The sequence below is a fragment of the Protopterus annectens genome, chromosome 13.part0, assembly GCF_019279795.1.
Source record: "Protopterus annectens isolate FY-2018-M chromosome 13.part0, PAN1.0, whole genome shotgun sequence".
NCBI lineage: Eukaryota > Metazoa > Chordata > Ceratodontiformes > Protopteridae > Protopterus > Protopterus annectens.
The window spans coordinates 1,190,749,321-1,190,762,908 of record NC_056747.1 but is presented as its reverse complement, the minus strand read 5'-3'; the positions used below and the strand labels follow the sequence as shown (position 1 = coordinate 1,190,762,908).

Genomic DNA, 13,588 nt, shown 5'->3' with positions numbered 1-13,588 from the left:
TCACTAACTAATGATGTACATTTGAGTGCAAGACTTCGTATTCTTCAGAAAATGAGGCTAACATATATCCTTTTGTCCTAGCTACTTTTTCTAAGTTTATAACAGGAAGTCAGAGAGACATTACAAGTATGGACGACAGGCAGAAACAAATTTGCTTTTTTTTTTTTCTTCTATGATTCTCTGCTGTTCTTGCTCATCAGTGCTGACAGATTTGCCTGCCTAGTGTGAGACCCGACATTTACAAGTTAAGCAGGTGATGCTTAATGTTTAAGATTGGGTCCTGTTATGTAGTTTTTCTGAATATTGGAGCATAATCACTGTGCTTCATACAATACAAATTTTTTTTTTGTGTTTTTATTTGCTGCGTCATAGTCTGTGGTTCTTTTTCTTGGGGATTGTGTAGTAAAAGCAGCGAGCTGTTACATTATTGACTGTGTACACACTGATTTAAGGGTACACTGTCTCATAGCAACTATATTGAAATGGTTTACCATACAACTCAGCTGCTCATGTTTATTTCTTAATTGCATTATATTTTGTCTTTGTACTATTTATCTTGCTTCACCCGCGGTGGTTGTGCTGCGGTAGTGTTGTCGCCTCACAGTAAGACGCTGTCCGGTTCGATTCTCAGCTAGAGCGTCTTCTGCGTGGAGACGTGCGTGAATGGGTGTACCTTCATTGAAGGTTGTGCGTCAGGGCTGGTAACTTGGCACGTAAAAATCAACTACCAATCATTAGCGGACTGGAGTTCCGCTGTGGCGACCCCTAACCAGGAAAAGCCGAAGGACACAACAACAACTATTTATCTTGCTTTGTCTTTCTTCTTTTGTTTGAAAAGTTATAACAGAAAAAACTCTCTTTAAATGCAAAGATATTTGCGGTGTTGTATATATTTGGAAATCTTTAGAAAAGTGCAAAGCTTATTACACAAGTGTGCAAATATCTTTGCAGCTATTTGTGTGTGTGATGTTTCTGGGTTTTACTTCAGTACTTTTATTTAAATGCCCTGGCATTGACATTGCACTACCTTGTTAATAGTGTTGTTGAATTTTTCATTAAGCAGGTGAGCTTTTCTTTTAATTAGCCTCTCAGCACTGTTGAAAAGAGCTGTTAATTTTGTTTTGATGCACCTGATGGATCAGTGACAGAGCCGTAAGGCCAGTGAATTCCTCCCATTACATTTTTTGTTGGCTAATAAATTCAAATCCTATTCTCAATGCCCTGAAATATCTGCACATCTCTGACACTTGGTATAATATTAAAGTGAATCATACGCTGCTGCTTTCTGCTTTGGAATTCCGTTTAAAACAAGAGTCTAAACCAGGATGCTCAATGCCTACATTTTTTTTCCATTTTCTAGTTTTGTCGATTCCTTGTCCTTGTGTCTGGACTTGTTAAACACATACTGGTACCCATCATGCCTTTAAAAGGGAGTTGGCAGAGTAGAATAATGAAATGTTGCCACAACTGGCTGTCCTTGCTGACTAAAGAACTTTCTCTTTTAATAGTAGTCTGGGTTAATGCGTGGCCCAGCATTCTGATCACTAGTTGAATCTAGATCCTCTTTTTGGTGTAGTAAAAAATGATTGCTGTCTGTATCTCCATACAACAACAGCTAAACTGGGAAATTTGAAAATCTGTACTTACTGTTTAAGAGATGTAGGTGAGGCAGTGTTTGTCATTTGAAATAATTGTTGATTTTATGTCATACTATCTGCTTTTTCTTGTAGAAGGGGGATCAAACCCAGATGTTAACAATCCTCTGGCAAGTATTATAGAACAGTGCAGAAATCGCAACATGCCAAAGGCTTCTATTGATGCAGCGATTAAAGGAGCGGTATGTACAAGAATTTTTTTTTTTGCATTCCTTATTTTCTTGCCTGCATACCAGATTGTAACAGGAATATCTAAATATTTATAGATGGAAGGGTGTTTCCTGGTTTATCAGGTCTTGTCTCTACACTGTAAGCAAGTATCAGCATATTATATGTATTTAGGTTCATTTTAATATCAATATGTATGTATGTTACTGTGAAGGTTCCAGTGGAGTAAAGCCCATTTTACTTTGAAGACCAGGTAGACGGGAGCAATTGCATTAATGAATACTTTTTCAATTTGGGGAGTGGTCACATGTACTATATTATATATACTGGCTGTGTGGATTACTTGAAGTAAATCTATTCAGTCTAATACATTATTGACACATTTATATTTCACCATTGTAGGTCTAAGAAGAAACAATGGGCTATGCAGAATTGTTTAGCTCATTTAATACTATATCATTTCAGAGTTCAGCTCTTGTGTTTATACAGCACAAACACACTCATCAAACCTATTAGGTTTAATATTGTCTTGAAATCTCTCATTTTCAGAAGTGCAAACCTGATTCTGTAATGGGCTTTGATTTGTGTTTTAGAAATTCACCTTTGTGTAAGTACCTTGCTTTTTCTCCTGGTAGGTGGCACTTCTACATGGTGAATTAGAGATGTGTATTTCTTGTAGTTTTGGCTTTTACTTGCTGTTGTACATGAATGGAAGACTGTTAAAACACATTATTACAGATCTAACAGCTCACAAAAATCAGGCTGTGAAATATAGTCTTCAGTAAGTACCATAAATTTAAAATATTTTGTTTTTCTATAACTGAATTGTCTTTTGAAAATAAGTGCCAACTTTAACTTAGCATTCATTATACGTATATCCTAGCATGCTTTGCAGAGTGAAACTAATTCTGTATCTGTTCCACATTTTGGATAATGGGTATGGAAATGTTCCAGACTGCCCTAGCTTCTGTTCTTCTCTGTCTTTGTTTTGCATTCTCTTGGATGTCTTCTTATTTGTTTTAGAAACGTACACACATTTATATATATTTTTGAAAAAAGTGACCCAGAATTGTATGGCTTGTTTCTGATGGGATCTGTTCTCGTTGGCTGCCTGGTAATTTAAGGCATCCAGTACTTCTAGCAGTAACTTTTTAGCTCCGTCTAATTTTTATTCTTTTTCACACAGATTTTTGTGATTTCATCTGCTCCTGCTGTGTAGTTTAATCCCTACAAGCATCCATTATGTCTTTCATTCTTTTGTAGATCTAGTGTTTTGCTGCACAGAATCATGCTGCTACAGAGAGTATCCCTGACCCACTGATCTTGCCTAAAACCAGAATTACCACTAGGTTTCCAAACAATGTCAAGTCGATCCACAGAAACCAATGTTTAAGAATACTGATCTAAACTATGACCTTAATTTAAATTCTACAGTAATAGTGTATGTTTACTGTCAGTGTGCCAACGACTTGCAGAGTGTCAGTGAGACATGTTGCTTGCTTACTTGTATAAATCATTCAAAATTAATGATAATTATCACAGTATATTAAGAGTAATATTCACTTTCTGTAAGATGTGTTGTCTGCAGTACTGTTTGGGAAGGGGGCAGTGTTCCCATTACCCCCTTAAGAACTAAGGATCTTAAACTAGAACAGTTGATTAGTATATTGTATATCTCAAAGTTTCACTTTGTATATTCTAGAAATAGAATATAAACTGTATCAAATGAACTACTGTTGTTTTGGCTACTCAACCATTCTATCTGTGTATATGTGTGCTTTTTAAGACACCAGCAACATGTACTTGTACATTTATTTATTTATATTTATTTATTTTACATTTGTTAACTGGGAGAGTCCTACCAGATTGTGGTCCATTTTCAGCAGAAGCGCAGAGAAAAAGCTCCAGAAATGCATACAGATAAAGTAACTTTGACAGATGCTTTTGTACAGGAACACCTACATGAATATTCCAGATATGCCAGAATTTATAATAAAACTTAAAAATGATCAACTTTAATTCGAGAACCCATTTATTTTAATAGTGCATAGTTGTATAAGTTGTCCTCTACTTCAGTAGTTCATAGGTAGTTCATAGGTAGGTACTAGGCTATCTGCCCAAGGGGCTAAGTAAGCCTAGCTAACAAGGTTCCCTGGCTTACACCACCCAAGAAAGTTATTTTCCTGTGCCCCTGTCGAACAGAGCCACAGAAGTGATCCCTGGGGTGTATTTCTTATTTCCCATCCACTCATCAAGATTTTTCTTGAAGAGTGCTAATGAGGAACTTTGCTTGACATAGGTAGCTTGTTCCAGAGTATGGGAAGTCTCTGAGACAGGAATCTATCCCTCCAGCATGCCTTGTTTATTGTGGTGACAAGGTTTAGGTCCCTAGAGCGTGTAGCTCTGAGGGATTGGGATTTCTTTAGGTGTAGCATGTCCAACAGCTCTGGTTTTGACATAGCTTTATATGTTAGGCAGAGATCACCTTGGAGTAGGTGATAGGTTATGGAGTAAAGCTGGAGTTGTTTGGAGGCTGTCAGTGTAGGGCATCTGTTTGAGGCCAGTAATCCTCTTTGTGAGGTACTTCTGTGGCCTTTCCTGCTGCTGCAGATGTCTTGTGAGGTACATTCCAAAAGGGGTGTTGTACTCTATAATGAGTCTAATGATGTTGAGTATAGGGGAACAATGACCTATTTTTCCTGGATGAGAACCCTTTTGTGATGATGTGCACCATGTAGAAGGATTTCCTGACTACTGTGGTGATGTGATTATCAAAAGAGAGACTACTGTCCACCTGGATCCCGAGGTCTCTTGTCACACATTTGGCGTTAAGTAGACTTCTGCCTATGTGGTAGTTCACGGGTACAGAGTTTTTACCAAAGGGGATGACCGTGCACTTTTGGCATTGAACTTGAGGCCATGGCTCTGACACCAGGCATGTGTCTCAGTGAGGCCCTTCTGTAGGATGTCAACATCATTTGGGGACTCAACTATGGCTCCTAGTTTGCAGTCCTCTGTGAACTTCGTTAGCCAAAGGCCTTCTGTGTTAGCTTGTACTTCAGAGAAGCAGATACCAAACAGGAGAGGTCCCAGGACTGAACCCTGTGGTACTTCACTTGTCACTGGTTTGAAGTCAGATTTGGAGTCTGTCAGTGAGCCAGTTGGCAACCCATCTTGTGATGTAGGGATTTATACCTAGTTTAGTGAATTTTGCTATAATTCCAGAATGGGGGATGCTGTCGAAAGCCTTGGTGAGGTCAAGATAGGCTGTGTGAACCACCTTACCCTCGTCTATGGCTTTGGTGACTGCCTCAAAGAAGTTCATTTGCATTATATTAATGTTTGTATTATATAATTCATTAATGATGTTGTACCAACTGATTTTTATTTTTGTTTACGTGTACCTAGGTTGTGACTGAAAAGGGTTAGCGGGCTAGCTCAATTACGTGGTTATCAAACTAAAACATACAAATTAGGTGGTAGTTAAGGGGGGGGCACCAACGTAATTACACATGGTATTAAAGAAAGAGCAGTTTGCATACACTGTTGCTAAGGGATGCAGTTACATCAGTAAGAAACCAGCACATACCAGAGGTGTAGCCATGATTTTCAGATTTGTACTCTGCATCTCCCAGACTGTTGCCTCCCAGCAAGCCACCCCCATATCAGTACATTGCTGTCCACCCACTCCCTTAAACTGCTGACAAAGCTGTTCCTCTTTCACAACACTGCTGTCTGAATGGAACACTTGACAACTGTATGTCAGGATAAAGCAGCATGAACATTTCATTCCAAAGAGTGCATCTCATGGGTCGAAAAACAAAAAAAAATTCTCATCGAAATGTTTGCAGACTTCATCCCAATGTAACTATACCCCATTATTTGAGTGGAAAACCTTAGAAATAGATCTAAATAAAGGTGTATTTTTCTGGTGGAAGAAAAGCTCTTTGAACTGAGGTGTCTAATTGACATCCGAGGAACACAATCCTGTGTGAGGGAGTGAATCTTGGAATCCCGGCTCTCTCAGCTAAGCTGATTGAGATTCCTTACACCTTGAAAAGATGCTGCAAAGATAAGCAAGTTGTCTTAATATGAAAAAATGTGGATACACTGTAGCCTGCAATGAGCTACAACTGGAGCGAGACACTTTGTGAACACTCTTGATGCAGTGGATTGGCCAAAGGGTATGGCAGAGAACTGATAATGTTATCTAGACACGCAACATCTTATGAACCATCTGGAGTCTGGATGAATAAGGATGTGATGAAGAACAAAAAAAGTCTGATTATAGGGGAAGAGGAAAGACCCTGGAAAGGAGGAATTTCCTTCCACTGCCATCTGTGACCTTGACGAATGATTTTCAGAACTCATCTTCTTTCGGCTGTTCTCATTAGGGGTCGCCACAGCGGATCATCTGTTTCCATTTCTTCCTGTCCTTTGCATCTTGCGCTATCACACCAACCACCTGCATGTCCTCTCTCGCCACATCTATAAACCTTATCTTAGGCCTTCCTCTTTTCCTGTTACCTGGTAGCTTCATACTTAGCACCTTTTTCCCAATATACTTAGCATCCCTCCTCAGCACATGTCCAAACCAACGTAGTCTTGCCTCTCTGGCTTTGTCTCCAAACCTTCCAACCTGGGCTGACAGTCTAATATACTTATTCCTAATCCTGTCCACCCTCATCACACCCAGTGCAAATCTTAACATCTTTAAATCTGCCACATCCAGCTCAAACTCCTGCCTTTTTGTCAGTGCCCATATAGCATAGCTGGTCTCACTACCCTCTTGTAGACCTTCCCTTTCACTCTTACTGGTACTCGTCTGTCACAAATCACTCCTGACGCTCTTCTCCACCCACTCCATCCTGCCTGCACTCTCTTCTTCACCTCTCTTCCACACTCACCATTACTCTGAACTATCGATTCCAAGTATTTAAACTCCTCCACCTTCGCCACCTCTACTCCTTGCATCCTCACCATTCCTCTGTCCTCCCTCTCATTCACACACATATATTCTGTCTTAGTCCTGCTGACCTTCATTCCTCTTCTCTCTAGAGCATATCTCCACATCTCTCCAGGGTCGTCTCCACCTGTTCCCTACTCTCACTACAGATCACAATGTCCTCTGCAAACATCATAGTCCATGGGGACTCCTGTCTGATCTCGTCTGTCAACCTATCCATCACCATTGCAAATAAGAAAGGGCTCAGAGCTGATCCTTGATGTAATCCCACCTCCACCTTAAAAGCATCCGTCACTCCCACCGCAGACCTCACCGCTGTCACACTACCCTCGTACATATCCTGTACCACTCTTGCATACTTCTCACTCCCGACTTCCTCATTCAGTACCGCAACTCCTCTCTAGTCACCCTGTCGTATGCTTTCTCTAAGTCTACAAAAACGCAATGCAACTCCTTCTGACCTTCTCTGTACTTTCTCCATCAACGCTCTCAGAGCAAACATGGCATCTGTAGTGCTCCTTTTTCGGCATGAAACCATACGGCTGATCACTAATAATCACGTCTCTTCTTAACCTAGCTTCCACTACTCTTTCCCATAACTTCATGCTGTGACTGATCAATTTAATCCCTCTGTAGTTACTACATCTCTGCACATCACCCTTATTCTTAAAAATCGGTACTAAAACACTTCTTCTCCATTCTTCAGGCATCCTCTCACTTTCCAAGATTTCATTAAACAATCTGGTTAAAAACTCCACTGCCATTTCACCTAAACACCTCCATGCTTCCACAGGTATGTCATCTGGACCAACAGCCATTCCATTCTTCATCCTCTTCATAGCTATCCTTACTTCCTCCTTGCTAATCCATTGTACTTCATGATTCACTATCTCCACATCATCCAACCTTCTCTCCCTCTCATTTTCTTCTCTTCATTCATCTACCCCTCAAAGTACTCTTTCCATCTCCTCAACACACACTCCTCGCTTGTGAGTGTTTCCCTCATTATTCTTTATCACCTTTACCTGCTGCACATCTTTCCTGGCTCGGTCCCTCTGTCTAGCCAATCGGTACAGGTCTTTTTCTCCCTCCTTGGTGTCCAACCTTTCATACAGCTCTTCATATGCCTTATCCTTAGACCTCTCTTTGCCATGCACCTCATCTCCTTATACTCCTGTCTACTTTCTTCATCTCTCTGACAATCCCACTTCTTCTTTACCAACCTTTTTCTCTGTATACTCTCCTGTGCTTCCTCATTCCACCACCACGTCTCCTTGTCGTCCTTCCTCTGTCCAGATGTCATACCAAGCACCTTTCTATCCAGAACTAATTTGCCTGAAACCATCATTTGCCAAACAGGAAATGGAGATTCAGACTCTTTGAAAGAAAACAAGGTGCCAGGATAGGAGGGGGGTCACAAATTCTCTTGAACCAGACCTGCAGGGACCACCCTTTGTTTTGGGATATTCGAGAAGTTTCTTTGGAACCCCTTTGCCATTTCTTTTTAAATGTCTGTTTACCTGAATATTATTGATTAATCAGTTTTTGCCAAAAATGAATGAGGAGATAAAAAAAAATCCCTAGGACAATTTTGTTAAAGGAGGGCTGAAAAATTTTAAAGATTCCCTGGATAGCTTGCCCTTCTCATCACATTTTTTGATCATCTCTGTAGCAGAGCAACCAAAGAATAATCTTCTGTCTAAGGAAGAAGTTAAAGTTTCATTTTTAACATTATCAAGGAGGTTCTGAGAATGCAGCCGTGTAAACCTCCTTAAACTGTACCAGTGACCATAGCCCTGGAAGAGGAATCAACAGAGTCATGCACACTGCAAACAATGAGTAGTGACCTGTGCAGCAGAAGACACTTACTTAAAGCAGTTTTTTCCTCACAAGAATAAACTGCAGATAAAACATTCCTCATCCTTTCATAATTTGTTGAACACTTTTTGACATTTACACCTGACCGTTCAAAATTTTAAAAATCAAAGATGCAAAATTGGAATTAACTAAGTGCTTAGCAGCAGTAGAATTAACAAAAGCTATAGCTGCTAGGCCAGATTTGGGAATGCTGTAATTAAATCAAAAGGTGCTTCAGCAAAATATTAGTTTAAGGGTGTGCACACTTATGCAACCAGTGTAGTGTACGTTTTTTTATTTTTTTATATTTTTTGCCGTTTTTTTCAATTGAATTGTACAGGTTATATGTTACATTAAATGTGGGAAAAGTTTTGAAATGATTTATTGTGGTCTCATTTTTTTAATATCGCAAAAACCTGGCATTTTAACAAGGGTGTGTACCCTTTTTATATCCACTGTACTTCCATTTGCTGCTGTAGAACACCCCCTTGTAGATGGTCATAATAAATAAATATAAATGTATTGTGCTGTGGGCAGTGTCTGTTACCACTACTCACAGATTATCTTATTTTCTGTCAGAAAAAAAATGAAAGAACACTCACTGTAATGTGTTTCAGCCTGGAACTTTCAGACACTAAGTTCTGACCCACCTCCCCTAACAAGTCAAAGCAATGATCATTTTCATGTGATCAGTTTCATCCTGCCTTGTGCTTTCTTCCATCAACTGCCTCCCTTATTTATCAACCTTCCATCTTCAAAATCTGGAACACTACCTCTGACAATGTGGAACAAAATATAGAACCCTTAGTAAATGTCAACTAGGTAGAATAGAACATGACAAATAACTGTATCTTCATACTCAGTTTTTTTGATGAACGGATATGATTCAGTATTACTACCCATGACTACTTATTTAAAAAAATCATAGGAATGAACTTGTGTTAGACCCTTTCAATGTGGAACAGTATGGAATATGAATTTTAACACAAATTTTAAATTAACCTCTGAAGCAAAGGATAACCATAATTCCTTCCGCATCTTCATTAGAAAACCAATAAATGACACCCAGCAGTGCCTGGAACTAATTCATAATGACACTACCAAGCATGACCAGCTAACACAGCAGCAGACAAATTCAGGGCAAATTTTACCCCAGAGAATGTTACCCCTTGTCTGTCAGTATATCTTGCACTCAATATCATCATAAAGGAGCATGTGCTGAAGATGCATTCTAAGACCAAAAATACACTATACTCTCCTGAATCTCAGAAAATCAAATAATTCCACCAGCACAAAAACACCAGATCTAGACCTTCGACAACAGATAAAGAAAACTTGATGATGGGACAAATTTATTGCCCCATGCCTACCTCATCTCTGGATCAGACTTTCTCTTTTAGTTGAGCAACGTGACACCATAACATCCTTAAAAATGTATCCACATGTTTCCAGGATGATCGGAATGGATCCCGTAAATTTGTTCCTGGAATGACGTGATTTTGCCCTCCTAAAGAAAAAGGGAAAACCTAAGGGTGCTCAAAGGCAAGGTTTTTCTCCAAGGCAAAATAAAACATTTTAGAGAAGCTTTCAGGAGTCCCTCATTTTACCTTTCCTTTGCCGGATCTTATATACTTTTACAGTGAATCACGGAAGCTTATAAATGATAGCAGGTGTGATACTATCACTAAAAATGGAATTGGTATGTAAATGACATCTTTTGTTACTTTGTGATAAACAGCAATGGTCTACGTTAGTCAGAAAAGGGAAGTGCATTTTGTATATTTTTATTTTAATTTGTATTTTTAAGCCAGGTAGGGCACATTCAAGTATTAATTTAAAGTTGCACCCGCCCCCTTGCCATATGGTTCCAGTGCCTATGCCCACTCGCAGAATTGCAGTTGCTGACGTCATTGACACATCTCCCTCACTCCCATCCACAGTAACGGCTAATAGATGAAAGGAAAGCCATATCAAAGGACCTTGAGGTCGGTTGAATTTTACACCTTTTTCTCAACCTAATGGACTGTGCTAGCTGGGCAATTATTAGCCATTAACTAAAATGCTAAGCATGCAAATGCTTGATGAGCTGCAAATTTCTATGCAGTCTTAATTACGACATTTGCATTTCCTGTTATCATATTACTTTATTTATATTAACTTTTAGTTTTTCTGTACTGGGTCCTAGTGCCTGCCATATTCTACCCCCACTCCACAAATACTGTATTGAAGTGCGTACAGTGAGTATGCCTCACGACATTCTTGGCACATACGCATGCACTGTTTTCAAAAAGTGCAAATGTGCACAATCCAGCATTTTTAACATTCATTGACAAATCTTCTTTGGTCTGCCATAGAAGAGCTGTGTTTTATTTATATAATTCATTTACAGCGAACAGTACATAACTTATGATTGCTGCTGAGAACTTCTAAGTTGTACAGCACCTTATAATTTTTTTCTTGTTTTTACCTCTGTTTATTTACTTGTGGAACCTGTGAGCACATCTCGGCTCCCATCTTCTGAGTTGCATTGAGTTTTTATGTTTAAAGGCCATCAAAGCTTTGCTGCGTTTTCAGTAGAGATCATTATATGGAGATATAAGGGCATCCTTGCATGTCATATGGAGCATTGCACACTGTATTGTAGATGTACTGTGTATGCCAATGTAGCTATCACCAATTATGTTTTCTTCATCCTTCCCTTTGAAATACAGTCTATAAATATTCATGATGATTGTGCGACTGCAGTGACATCCCATTTATTGAGGTAATTTCATGTCATGCATGGTCACCAGAATGGCAGCATGCAGCAAATGCAGACATGTTCTTTATTGGAGCAGTTATATTTTGGTATGCACCAGCCTTGTCCTCTTAGCCATATTCCAGCAGCTAATTGCCTGTGGTTTGGTTAAATGGTCATACTGCAGCACTGGCTGGTGCCAGCTACAGTTCTCACTTTAGAGCTTTTTCCACATCCCTTGCAAGTAGTGCATCTTTAGTACTGTTGACATTTCCTTTGTAGGTCTCCATCCCCAATCTGGATATGAATTTGTATATTGCTTTACTCTAAGTTATAGAATGCTGCAGGAGTTGGTCAGCTGAATATTATCATATTCTCAAAGCAGTATGGCATCCTGGTTTGCTCAGTGATGCCTACTGAGATGAGCAGCCTACTAGATTACATAAAATATGGACTAAAAACCTTTTAAGAAAACTGTCTGCTGAGCTAATATAATTCAGATGCAAGAAAAAAATATCTATTGGCCTTTGTCATGCTGCCTGTTTACAGTCAACTCGTCATAGGCTGTTACTTTAACTGAAGACATTTCTGTGAGAATATATATAAATAATAAGTCTAAAGTTCTAAATAAATCAGTAGTGTATTGTATAGTGTAACTTTGACTGGTTTCTAATATCTAGTTTGTTTGGTGGTAGAGACTTGAACATATAGGAATCTGTTGTAAGTGTGGTCATTACACTAATGCCGTTTTTGTTTTGTTTAGGGTCACAGTACCCTACTTTGTTTACTTACCATGTTAGTCCTACTAGGTCAGCGGCCTCTCTCTTTCAGGGGAGATCCATTGTGTGGTTTGTACTGACTAGGGGAAATTTTGGCCAAGGCGTTGATTAACTTCAATAGAGCTCTGTTTATCCTGTTCTTTGATTTTTTTTATTTACTATTATGTGTATAGCTGCTGTGACTTAACAAATATGACAGGCATAGGTATTGAGCTGTCTTCTTCCTGCTATCTGAACTACATCTTACGCCTCTCTACGTAATTATTCTAATTCTGACATAACGCACCCTACTGGGAAAATTGCAAATCCTTTTTCCAGAGAATGTGTAATGTTGAAGTTAAAATCCTTGACATGATGATGATGGACTTCCAGATGGACAAAATAAAGGTGCCAGTGTTTTACTCTAACTTTCTGGAAGGGACTGGAGGAGGAAAGCTGTAATTCTGGTCTCTACATGACTCAGAACTTGTAATGTGGAAAGAGAAGAATCACGGGGCCACTACACATTTTTGAATTTTTTTATTTTATAATAGGTTCTTAAGTAAATACTAGGTTAGTTGCCGTAGAGGGCCATTTTAAGCCTAGCCAATTTCCCTTTTTGTGCTCAAATTAACCAATCCCATTTGGTTAGAGTTTGGCTTTGCTTGTCCCGTGATTGACAATTGTACATTACTCCTGCAAAGAATAGCTGGAGTTGTACTATAGATAATTTGAGGGGAAACATGCATGGGATAAAGCATGTGTGGAACTCTCTCTGTCCATTAGTAGTACAGTGGACAGTCCTGGGGGTAAATTTTCTGTTTCCCATCCACAGATCCAAGTTCCACTTGAATATGGACAGGGATGAACTTTGTTTTATATGGATGAGGAGGAGTCTGTTCCAGAGTAGTGGTATCCTCTGCCAGTTATATTTGTCCCTCCAAACCATTCTGTTGATGCAGAAGAGGTTTATATTCCTAGACTTTGATGCCATTTGACTTGCTGATGTACAGTAAATCCATCTGTATTGAGTAGGAAGATGTCTTGTATGCCACGCACTGGTCACCTCTTGGCAGTCTGTGGGATAGTGACAAGGCTTTGGTTTGGTTCATGTAAGACGTGCTGTTTAGGCCTGGTATCCTTTTAGTAAGGTATCTTTGTGGGAGTTCCAGTTGTTGCATCTTATTTTATTTTGAATTTAACTGGGGTAGAGCACTGATCCCACTAGACCCATTTCAGTCTCAGCCTGGAGAAAACACAGTAGTTACATGACATCATATACAGAGTGAAAGACGAAATGCAATATATACACACACGTAATATACAAAGTGAATATAATATATGCATATAGTGCATGATGTATATAAATATGTCTATACTTTTATCTATCTATGTATTGTATACAAAGTGACTGTCAGTTGGTTTGAGGGACTAAAGGTAGTCGATA

General features: G+C 39.2%; 1 protein-coding gene across 2 annotated transcripts in view; it reads left to right on the top strand.

Annotated features, from left to right (window-relative positions):
- Positions 1–13,588, top strand: part of LOC122788193 (translational activator of cytochrome c oxidase 1) — a 285,644-nt gene that overhangs the window by 25,537 nt on the left and 246,519 nt on the right. For both annotated transcript variants that reach the window (XM_044055192.1, XM_044055191.1), the window contains exon 2: positions 1,731–1,837. In XM_044055192.1, coding sequence (XP_043911127.1) covers positions 1,731–1,837 — 107 coding nt within the window. The remainder of the gene's footprint in view (positions 1–1,730; positions 1,838–13,588) is intronic.